The sequence below is a fragment of the Cyclopterus lumpus genome, chromosome 21 (genome assembly GCF_009769545.1).
Source record: "Cyclopterus lumpus isolate fCycLum1 chromosome 21, fCycLum1.pri, whole genome shotgun sequence".
NCBI classification, from domain to species: Eukaryota; Metazoa; Chordata; class Actinopteri; order Perciformes; family Cyclopteridae; genus Cyclopterus; species Cyclopterus lumpus.
Window position 1 is genome coordinate 1,392,181 of NC_046986.1, and position 25,000 is coordinate 1,417,180.

Sequence of the window (25,000 nt, forward strand, 5' to 3'; positions counted from 1 at the left end):
TCAAAATAGCCAGATAGCGAATATATTCTGAAATACTAAATAAATAAATATCTTAATGTCCAAATATTTAAATATATTTAAATACATATTCAAGTTCCTCTTTAAAAGTGCAATTTGGAACACCAGAGGATTCACAATACTGAGTCTATATAATCTAAATGTCCAGACATAAAATAAAGTTGTAAAAAGATGATTAGAACATATTTGTGTATTTGTGTAAATATGGGATGTATTGACAGTTACTGGTAATAGCTAACATGTTTAATTAGATCAAACGTAATTTTATATTGTAGAATTGATCTGAATGTACAAAAGAAGAAGGTAAATAGTAATAATATAAATGAGCTAAACTTACTAAAAATCAACTTTAAAGTATATCTGGGTTTATATACATTTAGACTTACCTTAAATTAAATAAAGTAAATCCAACATAACATATTTTTGTCACCACTTTAAATAATTTCTCTGCTGGATCTGGGTCTGTCCACAGTGGACTGGTCTCTGCTGGATCTGTGTCTGTCCACGGTGGACTGGTCTCTGCTGGATCTGGGTCTGTCCACGGTGGACTGGTCTCTGCTGGATCTGTGTCTGTCCACGGTGGACTGGTCTCTACTGATCTGGGTCTGTCCACGGTGGACTGGTCTCTGCTGGATCTGGGTCTGTCCACGGTGGATTGGTCTCTGCTGGATCTGGGTCTGTCCACGGTGGACTGGTCTCTACTGATCTGGGTCTGTCCACGGTGGACTGGTCTCTACTGATCTGGGTCTGTCCACGGTGGACTGGTCTCTGCTGGATCTGGGTCTGTCCACGGTGGACTGGTCTCTGCTGGATCTGGGTCTGTCCACGGTGGACTGGTCTCTACTGATCTGGGTCTGTCCACGGTGGACTGGTCTCTACTGATCTGGGTCTGTCCACGGTGGACTGGTCTCTACTGATCTGGGTCTGTCCACGGTGGACTGGTCTCTGCTGGATCTGGGTCTGTCCACGGTGGACTGGTCTCTGCTGGATCTGGGTCTGTCCACGGTGGACTGGTCTCTGCTGGATCTGGGTCTGTCCACGGTGGACTGGTCTCTACTGAATCTGGGTCTGTCCACGGTGGACTGGTCTCTACTGAATCTGGTGTCTGTCCACGGTGGACTGGTCTCTGCTGGATCTGGGTCTGTCCACGGTGGACTGGTCTCTGCTGGATCTGGGTCTGTCCACGGTGGACTGGTCTCTGCTGGATCTGGGTCTGTCCACGGTGGACTGGTCTCTGCTGGATCTGGGTCTGTCCACGGTGGACTGGTCTCTGCTGGATCTGGGTCTGTCCACGGTGGACTGGTCTCTGCTGGATCTGGGTCTGTCCACGGTGGACTGGTCTCTGCTGGATCTGGGTCTGTCCACGAGACGCTCAGTTACAATACAGCTTCCCACCACGTGGTGGCGGTAATGCGTCAGTCAGCTCCCACAGGCAGAAGAAGACACTCGGCTAGCTGCTAGCCTGTAGCCAAAGTTATGGAGAAGTATTAAGAACGAAAACACGAAGACGAAAGTGGTGATAGAAAGAAACAAAAGTCTAAATGTTTGTACAATCCTCCGACTAAGCAGGGCTTTAACGGAGGAAAAGCACTTCCGGTTTCCCGTTTTTGTCGTCTGAATCCAAAAAACGGAAGTGCTTAAAACGAATGTCAAAATAAAAGCCAGTGCTAGATATTCTGATTTACAATCTTCTATGATGCAAACACATTGCAGGGCAACGTTACAAGAACATGAATTAATCAATATAAATAAATAAACCTGGATATGTTAACACTAGTGACTACAGGCAGTTTAATATTCATGTAGGTTAGTTTAATCAAAGTAATGTATGTGTGTAGAGTTTTTATATTTATATGCATGCTGGTTAGATTTGTGTCCGACTTGCTCTGACGTCGCGCACACGTGGTCAACGATACTCTCACGACAGTGAGGCAGCCGTCGGTTTTAGAGCCAGGCGCCGCAGGAGCTCTCCATCGACTGCGTGGCCCAGTGCATGATGGGAAACGCCTGGCTGTCTCCACATCAGAGAGCTGATTGGCTCTTAGATCTGACAGCAAACACCACGTGTTGTAGAAAATCCATATTTTATGTGTTGTAATACTTAACATTCGATTGTTCGCTATTTGTTTCATGTAGTGCAAAGATGTGGGTGTTAATCATCATAATAATAATAATAATAATAATCCATCCATCCATCCATCCATCCATTATCAGCTCTTATCCGGGGTCGGGTCGCGGTGGCAGCAGGTTCAGCAGGCCGACCCAGGCTTCCCTCTCACCCGCAACACTTTCCAGCTCATTCTGGGGGATCCCGAGGCGTTCCAAGGCCAGCCGGGAGATATAATCCCTCCAGCGTGTCCTCGGTCTTCCCCGGGGCCTCCTACCAGTTGGACGTGCCCGGAAAACCTCTAATGGGAGGCGTCCAGGAGGCATCCTGACTAGATGAACCACCTCAGCTGACTCCTTTGGACACGAAGGAGCAGCGACTCGACTCCGAGCTCCCCCCTGATGTCCGAGCTCCTTACCCTATCTCTAAGGCTGAGCCCGGCCACCCTACGGAGGAAGCTCATTTCGGCCGCTTGTATCCGAGATCTCGTTCTTTCGGTCACGACCCAGAGTTCGTGACCATAGGTGAGGGTTGGAACGTAGACCGACCAGTAAATGGAGAGCTTTGCCTTCCGGCTCAGCTCCTCTTCACCAAGACGGACCGGTACAGCGCCTGTTTTACTGCTGCAGCCGCACCGATCCGCCTGTCGATCTCCCGCTCCACCTTACCCTCACTCGTGAACAAGACCCCGAGATACTTGAACTCCTTCGCTTGGGGTAGGCAGTTTGTCCCCACCTGGAGGGAGCAATCCGCCGGTTTCCGGCAGAGCACCATGGCCTCAGATTTGGAGGTGCTAACTCTCATCCCTGCCGCTTCGCACTCGGCTGCAAAACGCCCCAGTGAATGCTGGAGGTCACGGTCCGAGGAGGCAAACAGGACCACCTCATCCGCGAACAGCAGAGAGGCGATCCCGAGACTCCCGAACTGGATCCTCTCCGCCCCCTGGCTGCGCCTAGATATCCTGTTCATGAAGGTCACGAACAGGACCGGTGATAAAGGGCAGCCCTGGCGGAGGCCAACACCCACTGGGAACGTGTCTGACTTACTACCGAGGAGACGAACACAGCTCCTACTGCAGGCGTACAGAGACCGGACGGCCCGTTGCAACGGCTCCGGCACCCCATACTCCCGCAGCACCCCCACAAAAACCGCAGAGGGACCCGGTCGAAAGCCTTCTCCAGGTCTACAAAGCACATGTAAACTGGTTGGGCAAACTCCCAGGACCCCTCCAGTAGTCTTGCGAGGGTAAAGAGCTGGTCCACTGTTCCACGACCGGGACGGAATCCGCACTGTTCGTCTTGAATCTGAGGTTCGACCTGACATTACCATATATTATATTATATTATACTATATTCCATTTCGTTATATTCCATTCCATTACTTTATATTATATTATATGATGTTAAATTATATTATATTTTATTATATTATATTATACTATATTCCATTTCGTTATATATTCCATTCCATTACTTTATATTATATTATATATGTTCAATTATATTCTATCGTATTCCTGAAGTGTTTGTTCACATTTGAGTTTAATTGCTCTCAAAGGTCAAATAAGGAAACGCCCCTGTTTACCTCTTCGCGCAGTAGTAATGACTTCCCCTAACTATCACACCACAGTTCACGTGTGTGTTTGTGTGTTTGTACAGAACATGTTTGGCTCCGTTGTTTCTGATCTCTGATCTCTGGAGGCCGCCCTGTGACCACTGGGTGTTAATGAGCGGCTGTACTCAGGGCCGTCCCCCTGAGGTCTCATTACTGGTTCATCATCTGAGGGCCACGTTGTCATCTCACTAGATTGCGTCATACCAATTGGACACACACATACAAAAATACATCACGTTTAAGATTTGTCTTCTGATAACCTTCTTGTAATATGTTGACCTCTTTGACCTTGTGAAAGCATCTTTATTGTGGCTCTTCTTGTCAGTAACGTGCTCTTCTGCAGGAAGAGGAATACATGTTCATGAAATAAACATGTATTGGGTGGAAAAACTGTACTTGGATATATTTTCAATGTAGGACTTTGATTATTTTTACAGTGTGGTACAAGTTTACAAGCAAAATATATTGTGTGTAAATGTCCTTGTCAATAAACAGTTCTGATTCTTAAGTACAGGATCAAACTTGAGTGACACTTAGTCAAGTTGTAATGATGTAAAAGTACTTTAAACTTAGTAGTAGCAGCAGTACATAACTGAATCCTCCCAGGTTAAGTCAGAATCCTCCTACACACGTAAAATTAGCAATCAGCCATCTCGGAGTCAATAAACTACTGGCCCAGGAAGTCCACGACTCAGGCAAAGAGTCTTATCATAGACCTCAACACCTCAGGGCTCCATCGTCCCAAGAATCAATAGCCTAATTCCCAGCCCAGACTACTCCATGCAGTACATAACAATCGATCACGCTACATCCCTCCTACCTCGCATGTCAAGGAGCCGGTCCGCGAAGGCAGACGTCACCATCGTCTTCAAAGTCCTTCCCACCTATTGGCACCAGCCTCCGATCCTCTGTTGACCCGCGGTCCTCCGGCGTTCAGCTACCGGCTTCAACCGACTCCCACCGTATCATTAAGGTTCTCAGCCGCTGGTCTTCCCCCGCATACCTCACATACAGTCTCCAGACCCCCCGCTCCCACCAGCCACCGAATGTCAGCGGTTCATCATGGCTGTCAGTATTATTTCTTTTACACTGAATAATTACTGATTCTCCTCTGCGAATCGCCACCTTAACGTGGTGGAGGAGTTTGAGAGGCTCAGTGATCCTGGGAGCCATGTTGTCCGGGGCATCATGCCCCTGATGCCCCGGGTCTGGTCTCCAGGGCAAACATGTCTTGGGGGAGAGCCCAGACTAAGAGCGGTTTAAAAAAAACCCTGATGGATAGCGGCCCACAGACTTCCTCGCAGGAAAACCGGGGAAACCCTCCCAGAGCCTGACCCAGGAGGGGAGCTCATTGGCGAGCGTCTGGTGGCCGGGCCCTTCGCCTATGGGGCTACGGTCAGGCTCTTCCCTGAAGCGACTACATGGAGCAGCCACCCTGTGGATTCACCACCCGCAGGGACAAGCATCGGAGTCGGGTGCTATGTAGACCGGTCAGGGGCCTGGGCGAGCTGATCGCCAGCAGCATAGACTAGCTCTAGTCGCTAGCGGGGAAAGAGCCGGAGTCGGTGCAGGAGGTGGAGCGGTACCAGCTAGATATAGTTGGGCTCACCTCCACGCACAGCATGGGTCCGAGCAACTGACAAAGTCCCCATTTGTTTATCTGGAACCAAGCTCCTGGAGATGGCTTGGACTTTTCTGTAATTGCCCAGCGTGAGAGGCGCCAGGAGAACCATAGGGTTTGCCTCCCTGCGCCTACGGGTTGCGGGGAGTAAGGCTCTGACTGTTGTTTGTGCTTATGCACCGAACAGCATTTCGGAGTATCCGGCCTTCTTGGAGTCGGTGGGAGGGGTCCTGGAAAGGGCGCCGCCTGCCGACTCCATAGTTCTCCTGGGAGACTTCAACGCTCACGTGGGCAATGACAGAGAAACCTGGCGGGGCGTGATTGGGAGGAACGGCTTGCCGATCTGAACCCGAGCGGTGTGTCGTTATTGGACTTCTGTGCTCATCACGGTTTGTTCATAACGAACACCATGTTCAAACAAAATGTGGCTCATAAGTGTAGCTGGTACCAGAGCACCTTAGGTTCACAGTTTGAGTTTGTTTATCAGAACCCTCATGGATCTCATTAAAGTCTTCACCAAAAGAGACAATAACATGTGACCAACTTTGTCAACCTCTGGGGACCTGAAACCTGAAATCTGCTTTACTGGGCATTTACCTCCTTAATGATACATTACTATATTTATATTCAGAGTTTAAAGAAGCAAAATAGAAAATTTGTCTTGAGAGAAAGTTTAAGGGCAGAACATATTAAGGTGAGCCTGCATAAATTGATGTTAAACTAGAGTTAAGAGGGGTCAATTAAACAAAGCAAAGGATAGAGCGGGGTCTCAATATACCACAGTAAATTATGGTGGGACCCCAGAACAGACCCCAGAAATAATAGCGGGGTTCTCGACTGGCTGCAGCACAGGATAGATTGTTGTTACATTGCATTACATGTTACATGTTTCCGGAAGGTGTAAAGACTTCCTGTCCTGATGTCAATGGGGAGCTCGTTCACCAATGAGGAGCCAGCACAGCAAACAGTCGTGACTTTGTTGAGTGTTTAGCTCGAAGTGACGGAGCTACAAGCTGATTGGTGGAGGTTAGACCATGTCCTGGTGTGAGGTTAGACCATGTCCTGGGTGTGAGGTTGGACCATGTCCTGGATGTGAGGTTAGACCATGTCCCTGGATGTGAGGTTAGACCATGTCCTGGGTGTGAGGTTAGACCATGTCCTGGATGTGAGGTTAGACCATGTCCTGGGTGTGAGGTTAGACCATGTCCTGGGTGTGAGGTTAGACCATGTCCTGGATGTGAGGTTAGACCATGTCCTGGGTGTGAGGTTAGACCATGTCCTGGTTGTGAGGTTAGACCATGTCCTGGGTGTGAGGTTAGACCATGTCCTGGATGTGAGGTTAGACCATGTCCTGGGTGTGAGGTTAGACCATGTCCTGGATGTGAGGTTAGACCATGTCCTGGATGTGAGGTTAGACCATGTCCGGGTGTGAGGTTAGACCATGTCCTGGGTGTGAGGTTAGACCATGTCCTGGGTGTGAGGTTAGACCATGTCCTGGGTGTGAGGTTAGACCATGTCCTGGGTGTGAGGTTAGACCATGTCCTGGGTGTGAGGTTAGACCATGTCCTGGGTGTGAGGTTAGACCATGTCCTGGTGTGAGGTTAGACCATGTCCTGGGGTTAGGGTGTGAACAGGTTGGATGGGCTGGTGAGGGCATTGTTGACACTTTGAATCAAGAACTGGATCCTCCATCCGCTTCATTGGTTGTTCCCACTTATCCAGGTAGGCTTTTGTCGCATGACCACTTTTCTATGTACTTGCTCTTTCTCCACTGTGCGGTTCACCTCCTCTCGCACCAGTTTCTGCCTCTTCTTCCCACTGGCAGTGTGGTATCAGGTTGACGTTGAGCTACCAAGTCAAGGCCTTTGCCACGGTCCCAGCTGGACTGCCAGGGCCACCCTCTACCTTCTCCCAGTCCTCCCGGCAATCCCTTCACTGGAAACTTTGGTGTTCCTCAGTCCGGTGTACTGCAGGTTTTCTTGTTCCTGAACCAAGATGAATCCTATCTTAAGGACACTTGGATTGTTGCTGTTCCCATACAGCCTAATACTGCTCAGGCTGTGTAGCAAGCAAAGCCGTCTACTAAGACAGTTGCTCTCAAAGCATTACATTGTGGTCTCGGGGCTTTGTAGATGAGCAGGGGCCAGAGGATTAGTGGGAAAATTACAAACCTAACCACCAGGCCTCCAGGTCGGCACTGGAAGCCTTGATGTCCTTCAGGCTACAGTTCAAGACCTATCAGAAGCTCTTCACTGTTTTCTTTTGTGATTTTGATCTTCTGACACCCTGAAGCAAAACTTCTCTTCAGAACTAACGACCAGGAACTCGTTTTGATAAACGCTCTTATTGGTGGTTGCATTGCTCCAAACTTGCTGAGGGGGACCCGGCAACAACGCAGCATGAAGAGGGTCTGTTCATGAATCAATGTTAGTCTCTTTCAGATCCCCTTCAAGGCCCTCCAAATCAGGAGGAGTAGCTTCGGTCAGCTCTTTTAAACCTTGTACGGCACTCCACTTGGGCCTGGTGCCGTGCTAGATCTAGCCCTCCGAATCACTTCCTACACTTCACTCAGGCAGGGATCCTTCACATTGAAGTCTACTGTTGGCTGTGGCGGTGATATCAGTGCATTGTCTTCTTCTGGTGTCACTGTAAGTGAACTTGAGGTGAGCATTGGTGGCGGACTAGGTTAAGCGACCGTAAGAGAAACTTTTTTGCCAGAAATGCTGCTTTGTTTGTTTGTTTCTGTTGTGTTGTGGTTAGTGCACACAGGTAATTGACCAGGGCCTTGCTCCAACCCTGCGAACATCTCTCAATGCAATGTGGTCAACAAATTGATGTTTCAGGAGGGACAAACACATATTACGAGAACACACTGACGCACACAAAGTTTAACTTGTGTGAGTTCAGGCCTCCAGAGTTTGATTAAGTTATTCAAATGATAACTCCATGTGGAAGAGTTAATGAGATCCATGGAGGGTGAAGAAAGGTCATAAAATATGTCACAAGCGGTTTATTTTCTGATATCTGAAGATGAACACACGTGAAGTGCAGTCCAAGGTCAGGTATCTGGAAATGAACGAGACAAATACATGTTCTGTATTATGCAATCTTCATATTAAGACTTCTTTTCTCAGTTTATTCATTGAAGCTTGTTAAATAATGTACCAGTCTTATTGAGTAAGGGTTTCATTTGTTACACTCTGAATGGATGATGCATTTAATGTAACATTTATAACTCTTGGTGGGTATGCTGAAATGGGCAAATACAGGTTTCTTTATTTTGTTATTATGTTTACAGTATATATTCTAACAATCTGCTTTAATTGCACCATCCTGTACCTCATTTCGATACACAAGAACCTCCACGAGCCGATGTACATTTTCATTGCAGCTTTGCTCCTGAACTCTATTGTTTACAACTCTGCTATGTACCCAAAGTTGTTAAGTGACTTTTTATCTGACAGACCGATGATCTCATATTCAACATGTCTCTTTCAGTATTTTGTATTTTACACCTTGAGCGCTTCAGATTTCTTCCTGTTGGCCGCCATGTCTTATGACAGGTATGTGGCTATATGTAAACCTCTGCGATATCCGACCATCATGAGGAAGAGCACAGTGAGGTTTATTCTGGTTCTGGCTTGGCTCGTGCCTGCTTGTGAGATGGCCATCTCGGTGACACTGGTGACCATGTCGAAGCTCTGTCATTTGACTTTAAGAGCAGCGTTTTGTAACAACTCCGTGTACAAACTGTTCTGTGAGAGTTCAGCAGCTTTGGCTGTATTTGATGTGCTTGCGCTGCTGAACATGGCCCTTTTCCCTTTGCTCTTCATCCTGTTTACATATACCAGAATACTGATAGTATCCTATCGAAGTGGTAGAAATGTCAGGACAAAAGCTGCACAGACCTGTTTACCCCACCTGTTAGTTTTATTCTGCTTTTCATCTTTGTGTGCGTATGATATCATTGTAATTCAATTGGGATATAATGTACATGCCATGATGACTTTACAAGCGTTTTTCTATTTTCCTCTATTGAATCCAGTTATATATGGACTGAAAGTGAAAGAAATCTCTAAACACCTGAAGAAGTTGTTCTTTCAAGCCAAAGTGAAGTAATGAATTAAAAGGGATGTAACAGTAATATTTAATGACGCTAATGAGCACGTTTTCCTTCTGTGATATTAGTCCACAGATGTGAATGTTCAGCCCTTTGGACGGCATTTAATGTCAGGATTTATTTCCATGCTGTAAAAATCCTGCTTACTGTTCATCTTGGAGACAGAAAAGAGAATCTTGAGTTTGAACTATGACGACTATATGCTGCAGTTATTTAACAATATGTCTGTTACTGTTACTGTTGTAATGTGTGTCATGTTCCATCTAGCAGCCTGTAGATCAACTCGCTCCCTCAGAGGGCCACATCAGCATCGGTTGTACCTGTAACACTGTATAAATATATATAATATATAATGTATAAATGTAACTACTCCTGAACATATTATTAAATGACTGTCTTTGCATTTAATTATTGTTTATTCAAGTGTAAACATATTGTACATGCATTTCTATAAATGTAAAGATATATGCAAACAAATGTCTCTGTTATTATAACATCATTTAATTTATGGTTAAGAACCCACATTACTCTATAAAGATCAAACGTTATTACAATAACTTTGTTCAACGCTGTTTGTCAGTTGAGACAAAACTCTGAGCTGCTAAGAACATGTGTGACAGATGTGGTCTGGACCACTGGTTCTGAACTGGTCTGGACCACTGGTTCTGAACTGGTCTGGACCACTGGTTCTAAACTGGTCTGGACCACTGGTTCTCAACTGGTCTGGACCACTGGTTCTGAACTGGTCTGGACCGCTAGTTCTAATAATAATAATGCATTTCATTCATAACTCAAGTTGTAGACACAAATCGAGGAACATTTTCATCTTCTCAGATGTATTTAATGAAGAGATGGTGCAGTTTGAACCTGAACGTTCAGAATATCACAGTATGCACAAAACAACTTTTACACTCAATTAAAAAACCCAAAGTTCATCTTTAGGACAAGAGGTAATATAACATACATACAAATTCAGTAACTTCATTCTTTTTGAAATGTACGGTAAAATATGACTATATATAAAACCATGTTAAAATAAGTCTGTTTAGATAGATAGATATATAGATAGATATATACATAGATATATACATAGATAAATAGATATATAGATATATAGATAGATAGATAGATAGATTGATTGATAGATAGATAGATAGATAGATAGATAGATTGATAGATAGATATTCAGATATATAGATAGATAGATAGATAGATAGATTGATATATAGATAGATATTCAGATATATAGATAGATAGATAGATGGATAGATAGATAGATTGATATATAGATTGATATATAGATAGATATTCAGATAGATAGATAGATAGATAGATAGATATTCAGATATATAGATAGATAGATAGATGGATAGATGGATAGATATATAGATAGATAGATAGATGGATATATAGATAGATATTCAGATATATAGATAGATAGATAGATGGATAGATAGATATATAGATATATTGATAGATAGATAGATAGATAGATAGATAGATAGATAGATGGATAGATAGATAGATAGATAGATAGATAGATGGATAGATAGATATATAGATATATTGATAGATAGATAGATAGATAGATAGATAGATAGATAGATGGATAGATAGATAGATGGATAGATAGATGGATACTTTATTTTCCCCAGGTGGAAATTGTTACATTTGAAATATGGTCTTGAAGTGAAGAGTTGTTCATGGTTATGAGTCAGTGGGCGTCTCAAGCAATTGAGCTTTTGATTTTATCCATAAATAATGCAGGTTTCATTAAATTACTTCACTAACAAAGACCACGCCAATAGGGACATGAGTTTACAGTTTGGTTTATTACGAGATAAATGAATGAAGGGATCGAGGGATGATTATCAGCCAGAACGAGAACGGTAGAGGGGGTTGTGAAGAGAGGGTTGGAGGGGTGCAATGGGAGACTGCTTGCATCCAGTGGTTAGAGGGAATGGCGGGGGTGGAGATTCGTGGGTGGGGGCCGTCTCTTCTCAAGCTCTGGCGGTGCAGAGACCCCAAAAGATAGCTTCATACAGAAGAGTGAGCGTTACTGATGTCGTTAGGGTCGTATGGACTTCGGTACGAGTCTAGTTGGAAGGCAAAGGTGGGTTGAGGCAGGCCGTGTTGGTTGGTTGGTCTTGCTGAGTTTGAGGTGATGGATGATGGTGTCGGGAGGATGGAGATGTCGGATGTGGTGGTAAACTCTGGGCAACGCAGGAGGCCGAAGAAAGCCAGCAAGATAATAGACTTTAACACTTTGCCCATGAAGGGAAACCGCTAGCCTGAGCGCTGAGTATGACTGTGGCAGGTAAGGGCGTCTGGAGTGAGAGGCAGACGGTTAGGTGTGGAGTGCGATTCAGCTTTATGGAGACCTTTACGTTGCGTGGCTATGTGTGAGTGGGTTGAGGCTGGCCGCAGAGCCACAAATGAGTTCATATCTCTTCTTTTCTACAACGTAACAGAGTTACTATGCGTTCAATGCGTATGTATGATTCTTGTTATTGGGGTGTTAAGCAGAATGATTTAAGAGTACCAATACCGCAGCGTAGGATATTGTAGAATAATGGTAGTAGGGGGAGGAAAGGTATCGACCTTTGTAATAGCGATTTGACAACCAATGAAGGTAGTGGTGGATGGCAGGATCACGGTCCAGATGGATTTGCAATCTGTGGAAATCTGTGGGGCGAGAAAGCGACGGGTTCAAGCAAAGTTAGTAGGGTGCATAATGGGACGTTAATCCGTGTGGGACGGATGTGGATATGGAGGGGTGGGGGATCGAGGAATGAAGAAATGGGATGGAGGGGGTCGAGAAATTAGGAGATTATGATAGCGATTCGCCGACGAATGAAGGTAGTGGTGGATGTCGGGTGGGATCACGGTCCGGGTGTAACTGTGATCCATGAAAACCTGTGCGGTGAGAAAGCACAAAGACGGAATCAGGCAAAGTTAGCTGTGTGCATTAGTGGGACATTAATTCATACGGGTGGGATATGGGATGAGGATCGTGGGGTGAAGAGATGTAGGGATGTAGGAATTAGGGTTGTGGGGTGAAGGGATGAAGGGATTAGGGTCGAGGGATGAAGGAATCTAGGGATGTAGGGATTAGGGTCGAGGGATGAAGGGATGAAGAGATGTAGGGATGAGGGGCGAGGGCAGAATAAATGGCAGTAGGGACGAAGGAAAGGGATTGATTCTGCTACAGTACCGGACCTATCAAGACAGACCAGCAGATGCAGCAGGGGCCCTCAGGGGCGAGGCCGAGAGCGCACTACTACGACCGCACTGATCGAAATAATAAAGCTTGGTGAACTAGTTCATGTGTATAACGTCTTTGTGCTAGGGGAGGGGAACCACCCGCGGTAACACTAACTTGTTACATTGGCGCCCAACGTCGGTCCCCCTTAAACAGCACATGAAGAGCACCCAGCCGATCGTCGCACTGGGCAGCCTTAGTCTGAACCAGACTAATCTTCGTATACCTGGACGATATCCTCATCTTCTCCCGGAACATGGAGGAACACACCCAACACGTCAGGCTTGTGTTGCGCCCGCTACTGGATGCCAAGTTTAGAGAACCAGTCCTAACTATGAACCTGAACCAGTCCTAACTATAAACCTGAACCAGTCCTAACTATGAACCTGAACCAGTCCTAACTATGAACCTGAACCAGCCCTAACTATAGACATGAACCAGTCCTAACTATGAACCTGAACCAGTCCTAACTATAAACCTGAACCAGTCCTAACTATAAACCTGAACCAGTCCTAACTATAAACCTGAACCAGTCCTAACTATAAACCTGAACCAGCTCTAACTATAAACCTGAACCTGTCCTAACTATAAACCTGAACCAGTCCTAACTATAAACCTGAACCAGTCCTAACTATAAACCTGAACCAGTCCTAACTATGAACCTGAACCAGTCCTAACTATGAACCTGAACCAGTCCTAACTATAAACCTGAACCAGTCCTAACTATGAACCTGAACCAGTCCTAACTATAAACCTGAACCAGTCCTAACTATAAACCTGAACCAGCCCTAACTATAAACCTGAACCAGTCCTAACTATGAACCTGAACCAGTCCTAACTATGAACCTGAACCAGCCCTAACTATATAACTGAACCAGCCCTAACTATAAACCTGAACCAGTCCTAACTATAAACCTGAACCAGTCCTAACTATAAACCTGAACTAGTCCTAACTATAAACCTGAACCAGCCGTAACTATAGACCTGAACCAGCCCTAACTATGAACCTGAACCAGTCCTAACTATAAACCTGAACCAGTCCTAACTATGAACCTGAACCAGTCCTAACTATGAACCTGAACCAGTCCTAACTATGAACCTGAACCAGTCCTAACTATGAACCTGAACCAGCCCTAACTATAGACATGAACCAGTCCTAACTATGAACCTGAACCAGTCCTAACTATAAACCTGAACCAGTCCTAACTATAAACCTGAACCAGTCCTAACTATAAACCTGAACCAGCTCTAACTATAAACCTGAACCAGTCCTAACGATGAACCTGAACCAGTCCTAACTATGAACCTGAACCAGTCCTAACTATAAACCTGAACCAGTCCTAACTATGAACCTGAACCAGTCCTAACTATAAACCTGAACCAGTCCTAACTATAAACCTGAACCAGCCCTAACTATAAACCTGAACCAGTCCTAACTATGAACCTGAACCAGTCCTAACTATGAACCTGAACCAGCCCTAACTATAAACCTGAACCAGTCCTAACTATAAACCTGAACCAGCCCTAACTATAAACCTGAACCAGCCCTAACTATAAACCTGAACCAGTCCTAACTATGAACCTGAACCAGTCCTAACTATGAACCTGAACCAGCCCTAACTATATAACTGAACCAGCCCTAACTATAAACCTGAACCAGTCCTAACTATAAACCTGAACCAGTCCTAACTATAAACCTGAACTAGTCCTAACTATAAACCTGAACCAGCCGTAACTTTAGACCTGAACCAGCCCTAACTATAAACCTGAACCAGCCGTAACTATAGACCTGAACCAGCCCTAACTATGAACCTGAACCAGTCCTAACTATAAACCTGAACCAGTCCTAACTATAAACCTGAACCAGCCCTAACCATAAACCTGAACCAGTCCTAACTATAAACCTGAACCAGCCCTAACTATAAACCTGAACCAGTCCTAACTATGAACCTGAACCAGTCCTAACTATGAACCTGAACCAGTCCTAACTATGAACCTGAACCAGTCCTAACTATAAACCTGAACCAGTCCTAACTATAAACCTGAACCAGCCCTAACTATAAACCTGAACCAGTCCTAACTATGAACCTGAACCAGTCCTAACTATAAACCTGAACCAGTCCTAACTATGAACCTGAACCAGCCCTAACTATAAACCTGAACCAGTCCTAACTATAAACCTGAACCAGCCCTAACTATAAACCTGAACCAGTCCTAACTATAAACCTGAACCAGCCGTAACTTTAGACCTGAACCAGCCCTAACTATAAACCTGAACCAGCCGTAACTATGAACCTGAACCAGTCCTAACTATAAACCTGAACCAGTCCTAACTATAAACCTGAACCAGCCCTAACCATAAACCTGAACCAGTCCTAACTATAAACCTGAACCAGCCCTAACTATAAACCTGAACCAGTCCTAACTATAAACCTGAACCAGCCCTAACTATAAACCTGAACCAGTCCTAACTATAGACCTGAACAACATCCCTATACTTGATAGATGTAGTGTGGACTCAGGTATACCATGGCAACACAACAAACACCATCCCTCCCTTTGGACCTGGGGTGTCCAGGTTGCTGCTCTCGGTGCTGGAGGACAACAGGATAAAGGTTCAGCACAACCTCAGTGTTGTCTCCAGGTCAGGGGAGGAGATTATGGACTTCACACCTGGATGCTCAGACTGTTTTCTGAATGTCTTCATGACTTATTAGCTGGACAGACCAGAGGTTTTCTATGAACAAAATATGAATATTTTCACATAAAACTATTTGAAATGTGCAGTTGTGTTTTATAGAATATATTATTGAGTCCATTTGAATCCCTCTAACTCTCCTTGTCATTGTTTTTCCGCCCCTCTCTTTCTCTCCATCACTCTCACTTCTCTTCTTCCAGCTCTGCTTCGCTGCAGACATGAAGAGCAACAGCAGCCTGAATCCTCTCTACTTCCAGCTCACTCTGTTTGCAGACTATGGACCCCTCAGATATCTGTTCTTCAGTCTGTGTCTGTTGATCTACATGACTATAATCTCTGCTAACGTGGTCCTCATTCTGACCGTCTGCCTGGGGAGTTCTCTGCATCAGCCCATGTATATTTTCATCTGCTGTCTGTCTTGTAACTCTCTGTACGGCTCAGCCGGCTTCTTCCCCAGGTTTCTGATGGACCTTCTGTCTGACACTCACTTCATCTTCACGTCCGTTATGTTTTCGTTCAGATATACATTCTTTACACCTATGTAGGAGACGAGCTGACTCTTCTGAGCATCATGGTCCTACGCTAGGTTTGTGGCTATTTGCCAGCCCCTACACTATCACAGTAAAATGACCTTTAGGACGGTGTGTTGTTTCATGATTTTTGCTGTGCTTTATCCTGCATTTGTTGTTGGTTTTGTGGTTTATTTAGCCAGCCAATTGCCTTTGTGTGGGAAATAAACTGAATCAGAATGTTCTGCACCAACTGGCCTGTGTTCAGCTCTCCTGTGTGGACACAACGCTGAATAACATAGGAGGTCAGGTTCTTACGATGATAAGCATCTTCATCCCGTGTTCTTTATCCTCTACACATACGCACGAATTCTGCTTGTTTGCAGGAGACAATCAACCGAGTTCAGAGGAAAGGCGTTACAGACCTGCCTGCCTCACATCGTTACATTTCTGACCTACTCTATTCTTCTCTTCTGTGAGCTGTCATTGACTCGAATCGTGGCTGAGAAAATGAATCCAATAATCACAACTGTTTTATCTTTAGAGTATCTGATCATTCCTCCAATCATTAACCCTCTGGTTTACGGCCTGACTCTGCCTCAAATCAAAACAGGAATTATCCAACTTTTGAAGAAGAGACCTGCTGCCAAACCATAAAACTCAGCATGAGCATTGAAGCTTTAAATCATTGCCCGGCCCTCGCACCTTCACACATGTCGAAGGTACTTGCTGGACGCCGGTTGACGCGACCTGGAACTTGTTGACCATCAGACGATATTAATGCGTGAAGCATTAATACCATTTTGACGGGGCATAAACCTTGAATGTTTTGACTGTAACTCTGACTACTATTTTAGATGAAAGGCTGTAAAGATTTAAAAAACTCAAAACGTGAATGTGTTCTAGTGTTTTTTTTAACACAACAGACTGTCTAACCCTAAATGCAGGTCAGGGTATGTGTACAGATTGTAAAGCCCTCTGAGGCAAATTTGTGATTTTGGTCTATATATATATATATAATTATAATATATATATATATATAACATAAACTGAATTGAATGGAATTGAACTTTGAGTCTCTAAAGCAACTGTGTTGGAGGGTCTGTCAGTAATATAGTAATGTAGTAATATATTTATATAGTAATATACGTTGGCAAGGGAGACCAGTGAGGAGTCAAAGAGAAAAGGTTGTGCAGTGAATACAGATGAAGAGAACAGTGAATACAGATGAAGAGAACAGTGAATACAGATGAAGAGAACAGTGAATACAGATGAAGAGAACAGTGAATACAGATGAAGAGAACAGTGGATTTGCTGTGAGTCAAACACTGAAATTAAACACTGAGCTTCATTTGCAGATGTTTAGTAAACTGTTTCAGCCTCTTCTGCATTTTCAGAATGTAGTGTAGATCATTCATTGCAACGTCCATCCTGAATCTCATCGCTTACTGCTTTTTAGGTTTTTTATAGTGATGCCCACTGACATGGCTTCAAAACGATTGTCGGCTCATTCTAGCTCTCCCAACAGGTTTGAATAGATATATTTGAGAAGGGGAACCACAAGCTGAAGGCCCCGACTAGCGCAGGGTTTGGAACCCTGCTCCTTCTAGAGTTTATTAACTCTGATTTAACTGAAACTGATCATATATGTTTGTTCAGTCATTTACAAAAATGTTGGAATATATTTGAAGGAAATAAACCCCCTTAAAATAATGTTTAAGTACTCAAACTTAAATCAGAGAAACAAATCATACTTTATGCTAAGTATTAATGGTTTGTTTGGGACTGTAATTATGATTTGCTTCGGAAAAAATTAGTGAATTAAGAGTTAAAAATGGGACAGAAGAGCGACTGAGGATTTTTTCTCACCTGATGAGATATAATATAATTTTAATATAAACCTGAACCAGCCTTAACCATAGACCTGAACCAACCTTAACTATAGACCTGAACCAGCCTTAACTATAGACCTGAACCAGTCCTAACTATAGACCTGAACCAGCCTTAACTATAGACCTGAACCAGTCCTAACTATAGACATGAACCAGCCTTAACTATAGACCTGAACCAGTCCTAACTATAAACCTGAACCAGTCCTAATTATAGACCTGAACCAGTCCTAATTATAGACCTGAACCAGTCCTAACTATAGACCTGAACCAGTCCTAATTATATATCTGAACCAGTCCTAACTATAAACCTGAACCAGTCCTAATTATAGACCTGAACCAGTCCTAATTATAGACCTGAACCAGTCCTAACTATAGACCTGAACCAGCCCTAACTATAAACCTGAACCAGTCCTAACTATATATCTGAACCAGTCCTAACTATAAACCTGAACCAGTCCTAACTATAGATCTGAACCAGTCCTAACTATAGATCTGAACCAGCCCTAACTATAAACCTGAACCAGTCCTAACTATAGATCTGAACCAGTCCTAACTATATACCTGAACCAGTCCTAACGATGAACCTGAACCAGGCCTAAATATGAACCTGAACCAGCACTAACAATAAACCTGAACCAGCCCTAACTATAGACCTGAACCAGCCCTAACTATGAACCTGAACCAGTCCTAACTATAAACCTGAACCAGCCCTTACTATAGACCTGAACCAGCACTAACTATGAACCTGAACCAGCCCTAACTATAAACCTGAACCTGTCCTAATTATAGACCTGAACCAGCCCTAACTATAAACCTGAACCAGTCCTAACTATAGACCTGAACCAGCCCTAACTATGAACCTGAACCAGTCCTAACTATAAACCTGAACCTGTCCTAACTATGAACCTGAACCAGGCCTAAATATGAACCTGAACCAGCACTAACTATAAAGCTGAACCAGTCCTAACTATAAACCTGAACCAGCCACACTTTATTTGTAAATAAATGCTGCAACTCCTCAAGCCAAGTTCCTGTGTCTTGCTTGTCAGCCAGCTGCTGATTAAAGTGAAGGGGGTTAGTCCAGAAGTTAGCAACAACTCTGGCTCAAGTTCAATTCAGGTGGACTGACTTTTAAGGTGGACCAGCTATTTTAACTGTAATTCAATTATTATTTGTACAGAAAATCACAAAATGAGAGAGGACTTCATTGTAGATACAACCATCTCAACATATCTTGTGTTCTTGGATACTCACATCCGAAAAGGAAAAACTCCCCTTAACTATGAACCTGAACCAGCCCTAACTTTAAACCTGAATCAGCTCTAACTTTAAACCTGAACCAGCCTTAACTATGAACCTGAACCAGCCCTAACTTTAAACCTGAACCAGCCTTAACTATGAACCTGAACCAGCCCTAACATTAAACCTGAACCAGCCCTAACTTTAAACCTGAACCAGCCCTAACTATTCAATTCAGTTTATTTTGTATAGCCCAAAATCACAAACTCTCCTCAGGTGTTCAGCAAGCAGCGTGCCCAAACACTTCCCCCACATAGACCGTATGGCTGCGCCATAAACCTGCTCCCAGGCGCCCCCTTACCCGTTAGCCGTCTCTTAAACCTTTCTCGCCCGGAAAGAGAGGCTATGGAGAGCTACATCCAGGACTCCCTAGCAAACGGTTTTATCCGACCCTCCTCCTCCCCTGTTGGCGCTGGGTTCTTCTTTGTAGGCAAGAAGGACCACACGCTACGCCCCTGCATAGATTACCGTGGTCTTATTGAGATCACAGTTAAAACCAAATACCCTCTCCCTCTCAGTGACCCTGACTTTGAGCCTCTCCTCAAGGCCACTGTGTTCTCCAAACTGGACCTCCGTAATGCCTACCACCTGATTCGGATCCGGGAGGGAGACGAATGGAAAACAGCCTTCAACACCCCCCTGGGCCATTTCAAGTATCTCGTCAGTTTTCCAAACCTTAATCAATGATGTTCTCCGTGACCTGCTCAACCGTTTCATCTTTGTATACCTGGATGATATCCTCATCTTCTCCCGCAACATGGAGGAACACACCCAACACGTCAGTCTTGTGTTGCGCCGGCTACTGGAGAAAAAGCTTTACGTCAAGGATGAGAAATGTGAGTTCCATGTGACCACCGTCCAATTCCTTGGCTTCGTCATTCAGCAGGGCCAGGTGAAGGCAGATCCAGCAAAGATTCAGGCAGTGGTGGAGTGGCCCACGCCCACCAATCGCAAACAGCTACAGCTACAGAAGGTTCATCCGAGACTACAGCAAAGTAGCTGTTCCCCTCACGCAACTCACGTCCACTGTCGCCTCATTTTCTTGGACTCCGGAGGCAGACTCTGCTTTTACCACCCTGAAGAGGCGATTTACTTCCGCCCCAGTGTTAATTCACCCAGATCCTTCTCTACAGTTTGTGGTGGAGGTGGATGCCTCTGATTCTGGGGTCGGGGCTGTCCTCTCTCAGCGGGCCCTTCAGGATCAGAAGCTACACCCATGTACCTTCTTTTCCCGGCATCTTTCACCTGCGCAGTGCAACTACGATGTGGGTAACTGGGAGCTATTGGCTGTGGTTCTGGCTTTAGAGGAGTGGAGGCACTGGTTGGAGGGAGCAGAGCAACCGTTCATAGTTTGGACCGACCACAATAACCTCTTTTACCTTCGCTCCGCCAAGAGGTTAAACTCCCGCCAGGCTCGATGGGCTTTGTTCCCGGGTAGGTTCAATTTCACCCTCATCTATCGCCCTTTTCACCCTCACCTATCGCACTGGTTCGCGTAACACCAAACCCGATGCCCTTTCCCCCACCCTCGAGTCTGAGACCATCCTCTCTCCCTCCCGTGTGGTGGTTGCGGTCACATGGGGAGTTGAGTCTCGTCCGAGAGGCCCAGTGCTCTCATCTGGACCCAGGCAATGGTCCCCCAAACCGTCTGTTTGTGCCTGACACTGTCCGATCAAGAGTCTTACAATGGGGGCATTCCTCCAGGTTGGCCTGTCACCCTGGGTTCCACCGCACCCTCGCCTTCATAAGACAGCGTTTCTGGTCGCCATCCCAAGACACCCGGGCCTTCATTTCAGCCTGCTCAGTCTGTGCCCGCAGGCTTCCCACCAACCCCTGGCAGGCCAGTTGCGCCCTTTGCCTATTCCCTGCCGCCCCTGGTCCCACATAGCAGTGGCATAGCTTTGTCACTGGCCTACCCCCTTTGGAGGGAAACACCACCATACTAACGATCGTGGACCCAAGGCGGTCCACTTCATTCCCCTCTACAAGTTGCCATCAGCCACCGAGACTGCTAACCTCCTGGTCCTCCATGTCTTCCGACTCCACGGCATCCCCCAGGACATTGTGTCGGATCGAGGACCTCAGTTTTCTTCCCAGGTCTGGAAAGCCTTATGTCAAGCCCTAGGTACCACCGCCACTCCCTCTTCTGGATATCATCCCCAGACTAACGGCCAGACGGAACGGGCGAACCAGGATTTGGAGACGGCATTGCGTTGCGTCATGGCTCGCCACCCGTCCTTCTGGTCCACACACTTGCCGTGGATTGAGTATGCCCATAACTCCCTGATCAGCTCCTCCACAGGCATGTCCCCCTTCATGGCCTCCTTGGGATACCAACCGCCCCTGTTTCCAGATCAGGAAGAGGAAGTAGCGGTGCCCTCTGTTCAAGCAGGTCTTCGTAGGTGCCGGCGGATTTGGAAGGAGGTCCGGTCTGCGCTCCTCGGTTCAGTCGCTCGCACCAGGCGCTTCGCTGACCGGCGCCGAATCCCTGCACCGAATCCCTGCACCGAATCCCTCCACCCGCCTATCACCCTGGTCAGAAAGTGCGGCTCTCTTCACCGGACTTGCTCCTTCAAATCAAGTCCCGCAAACTGGGACCCCGCTTCATTGGACCCTATGAGGTGGATAAGATCATCAATCCATCTGCGGTCCGGCTCAAACTCACATCCGCTTTAAAGGTGCACCCAACCTTCCATGTCTCCCTACTCAAACCGGTGTCCTCCAGTCCACCGCCAACAACTTATTGGGAACAACCTTGTTACCAATATCATAATTCCTCTCTGCGGGGGACAGCTTTTGCAAAAAGAAGGCACAAGGGTGAACCTTTTGGTCCTCAGCTGACCGCTGAAAAAGGACCGCTCCTACACCCGTGTCCGAGGCGTCCACCTCTACAATAAACTGTCGTGTGTAGCCACCGAGAGACCCAAACGCCGACAACGTGGCAAAGAAACTTTATTCTTCACTCGTGAAATTATTTAAATGAAGGAATCACAAAAACGACAGGTCTACCACAAGCGATCTCCAGGGATCTGACCAGGACGGACCAACACTGGGGAATGAGACCAACAGGGTTTAAATACACAGGGATGGTGCAGGTGATTGGACACAGGAGGAAACAATCAGGGACAGGGCAGACAATCACAGGGACAGGAAGTGAACCCAAGGGACGGATTCCAGATGTCCCAACATAACACGGTCCCCAAGGGTGGGTGGAGGGAACCTAGGGCACGGCAGAAGCAGTCCGGGGGACGGGCCGGAGGACGGTCACCAGGCGGACGGACAGGCTCCGGGGGACCCCGCTTCATTGGACCCTATGAGGTGGATAAGATCATCAATCCATCTGCGGTCCGGCTCAAACTCACATCCGCTTTAAAGGTGCACCCAACCTTCCATGTCTCCCTACTCAAACCGGTGTCCTCCAGTCCACCGCCAACAACTTATTGGGAACAACCTTGTTACCAATATCATAATTCCTCTCTGCGGGGGACAGCTTTTGCAAAAAGAAGGCACAAGGGTGAACCTTTTGGTCCTCAGCTGACGGCTGAGAAAGGACCGCTCCTACACCCGTGTCCGAGGCGTCCACCTCTACAATAAACTGCCTGGCAGAATCAGGGAATATGAGGATGGGCGCAGAGGTGAACCGTGCTTTTAACTCGCCAAAAGCGAGTCAATCAGACATTTTGAGCTCTTAATGAAGCCTTTCCGTAAATCAGCATTTCTGCAGACTTTGCCCAAGGGAATTACCCACAATTCATAGCAATGTGACATTAACCACGGCGTTAACAACATGGAGACTCGAAGAAAACTGCTTTAGAAACAGGATGAAACATGTGATTTCAGACCGAATTATTAATATTCACACATAAAAATTAAGGGTTAAAGAATGCCAGCAGAGCGTTCCCCTTCGTATTTACACCAGTTCAATCCCTCCCAGAGTCTCACACTCACCCGTCCACCAGGGGACCTCAGCGAGTACCTAAGGGTTCAGGGTCTGAGGTCTGAAGGGGGTCACTGGGACCGGACCCATGTCTGTCTCAGAGCGCCCTCTGCTGGCAGCACCGGGTGCCTTCATGCTGGCCCTCATCCAACTCCGGCTTTAACGGATTTGAGCTTTTCTTAAACTTCCCTTAAATGAACTTAACTTTGTTTTAATTATTTAATTTAAGTAGATTTGTAAATAATTCAGGTCCGTTTGTAGAAAGAAAATAACTTTTTCTTCATCTGTTCTCACTTTTTAAAAGTACAGTCTTCACTCCAAACAGTGTACACACACACACACACACACACACACACACACACACACAGAAACAAGGCCTCCTTGCTTCTGTAACATGGAGGGAAACTTTACAGAATGTCTATTACGTCGTAATCGTGGCACGTTGACCCGGAGTCAATGTTTATCCTGATGCTACGTATCTACACACTGTTTGTGTTACCCCCCACTCACACACACTCAAGCACTCTCACACACACACAAGACTCACACACACACACACACAACACACCGGGGATCTCGTGGGAGTCCTGCCACACATTCTTGCGTGCACACTTCATTGCACGGTGATTCATAACCAAATAAGACCTAAAAGCTTCTCGAGAGACGACGTGAAAACGAATGAAAGTTTCTTTGTGTCCCGTCAAACGTTTGTAGACGTGTAACGACGGTTTGTGTTGAAATCATCAGACAACAACCTGAACACATAAATAAATAATAATAACAACAATAATAATAATAACTGCTACGCAGACTCACACGTACAGCGGTCTGCTGGGTGAAAGTCTCGGGTGTGTTGAGCCAACGGGTCAGATTCAGTGCAGCCAGCAGTTTAAAGTGGCCCTGAACCAGTCTCAGTGTAGTCCTGATCCTCTATAGACCTCAGTGTAGTCCTGATCCTCTATAGACCTCAGTGTAGTCCTGATCCTGTATAGACCTTAGTGTAGTCCTGGTCCTCTATAGACCTCAGTGTAGTCCTGGTCCTCTATAGACCTCAGTCTTGTCCTGGCCCTCTATAGACATTAGTTTAGTCCTGGTCCTCTATAGACCTCCATCAGTAACCAGACCTCCACAGACAAGATGGTCTGCTTCTACAGAGTTCTTCTTAAAGTTCCTCATCGGAGCCACCGGGTCGGATTCTGGTGAAACCAGATGACATCATGCAGGTTCACCAGAACCTCCTTCAGCTCAGACCGTGGACAGACCCAGATCCAGCAGAGACCAGTCCACCGTGGACAGACCCAGATCCAGCAGAGACCAGTCCACCGTGGACAGACCCAGATCCAGTAGAGACCAGTCCACCGTGGACAGACCCAGATCCAGCAGAGACCAGTCCACCGTGGACAGACCCAGATCCAGCAGAGACCAGTCCACCGTGGACAGACCCAGATCCGGCTTCACCTGCAACCTTGGACCTGCAATCGGAGCTCCGGAGGGAGGAGAGCTCAGCTAAATAATATAATTATTGATCCATTAATGTGTTGTAATCACTTTAATATCCCCGCTGGAGCTCATTTTAATAACTTTATGTTCTGCTGAGTATATTAATCTCTATTTTATTTAATGGTTAATGTATTATTAATCTGAATCAGCAAATTAAATAAATATGTAAAAGGTACAATATTTGCATCTTAAATGTAGAAGTATAAAGTACCAAACGGAAATACTCAAGTAAAGCACAAGAACCCGAATATTAATAAAACTGTGATGGAAATAGAACATAAACACTCCTGTCTGTGTTCTTCAAGTGAACTTCCTGTTGTGCGCAGAAGGAGAAGTTAGAACCTGCACAGGCAGGAAAACACCGGAAGCCGATGTCACCTTCAGAATAAATGCACGTGATTAAAAATATATTATTCATTTAGT

General features: G+C 45.7%; 1 protein-coding gene and 1 pseudogene across 1 annotated transcript; both read left to right on the forward strand.

The window, feature by feature from the left end:
* The first annotated feature begins 8,564 nt into the window (after positions 1 to 8,564).
* LOC117750441 (olfactory receptor 2T27-like) lies at positions 8,565 to 9,479 on the forward strand. The gene has a single exon (XM_034561665.1). The coding sequence runs from the start codon at positions 8,565 to 8,567 to the stop codon at positions 9,477 to 9,479; it is 915 nt and encodes a 304-aa protein (XP_034417556.1).
* A 6,179-nt stretch (positions 9,480 to 15,658) lies between these two features.
* Positions 15,659 to 16,606, forward strand: LOC117750471 (annotated as a pseudogene).
* Positions 16,607 to 25,000: the final 8,394 nt, after the last annotated feature.

What these genes read in the sequence shown, in the direction of transcription:
- LOC117750441 (XM_034561665.1), top strand. Translation starts at nt 8,565, where the DNA reads ATGGATGATGCATTTAATGTAACATTTATAACTCTTGGTGGGTATGCT.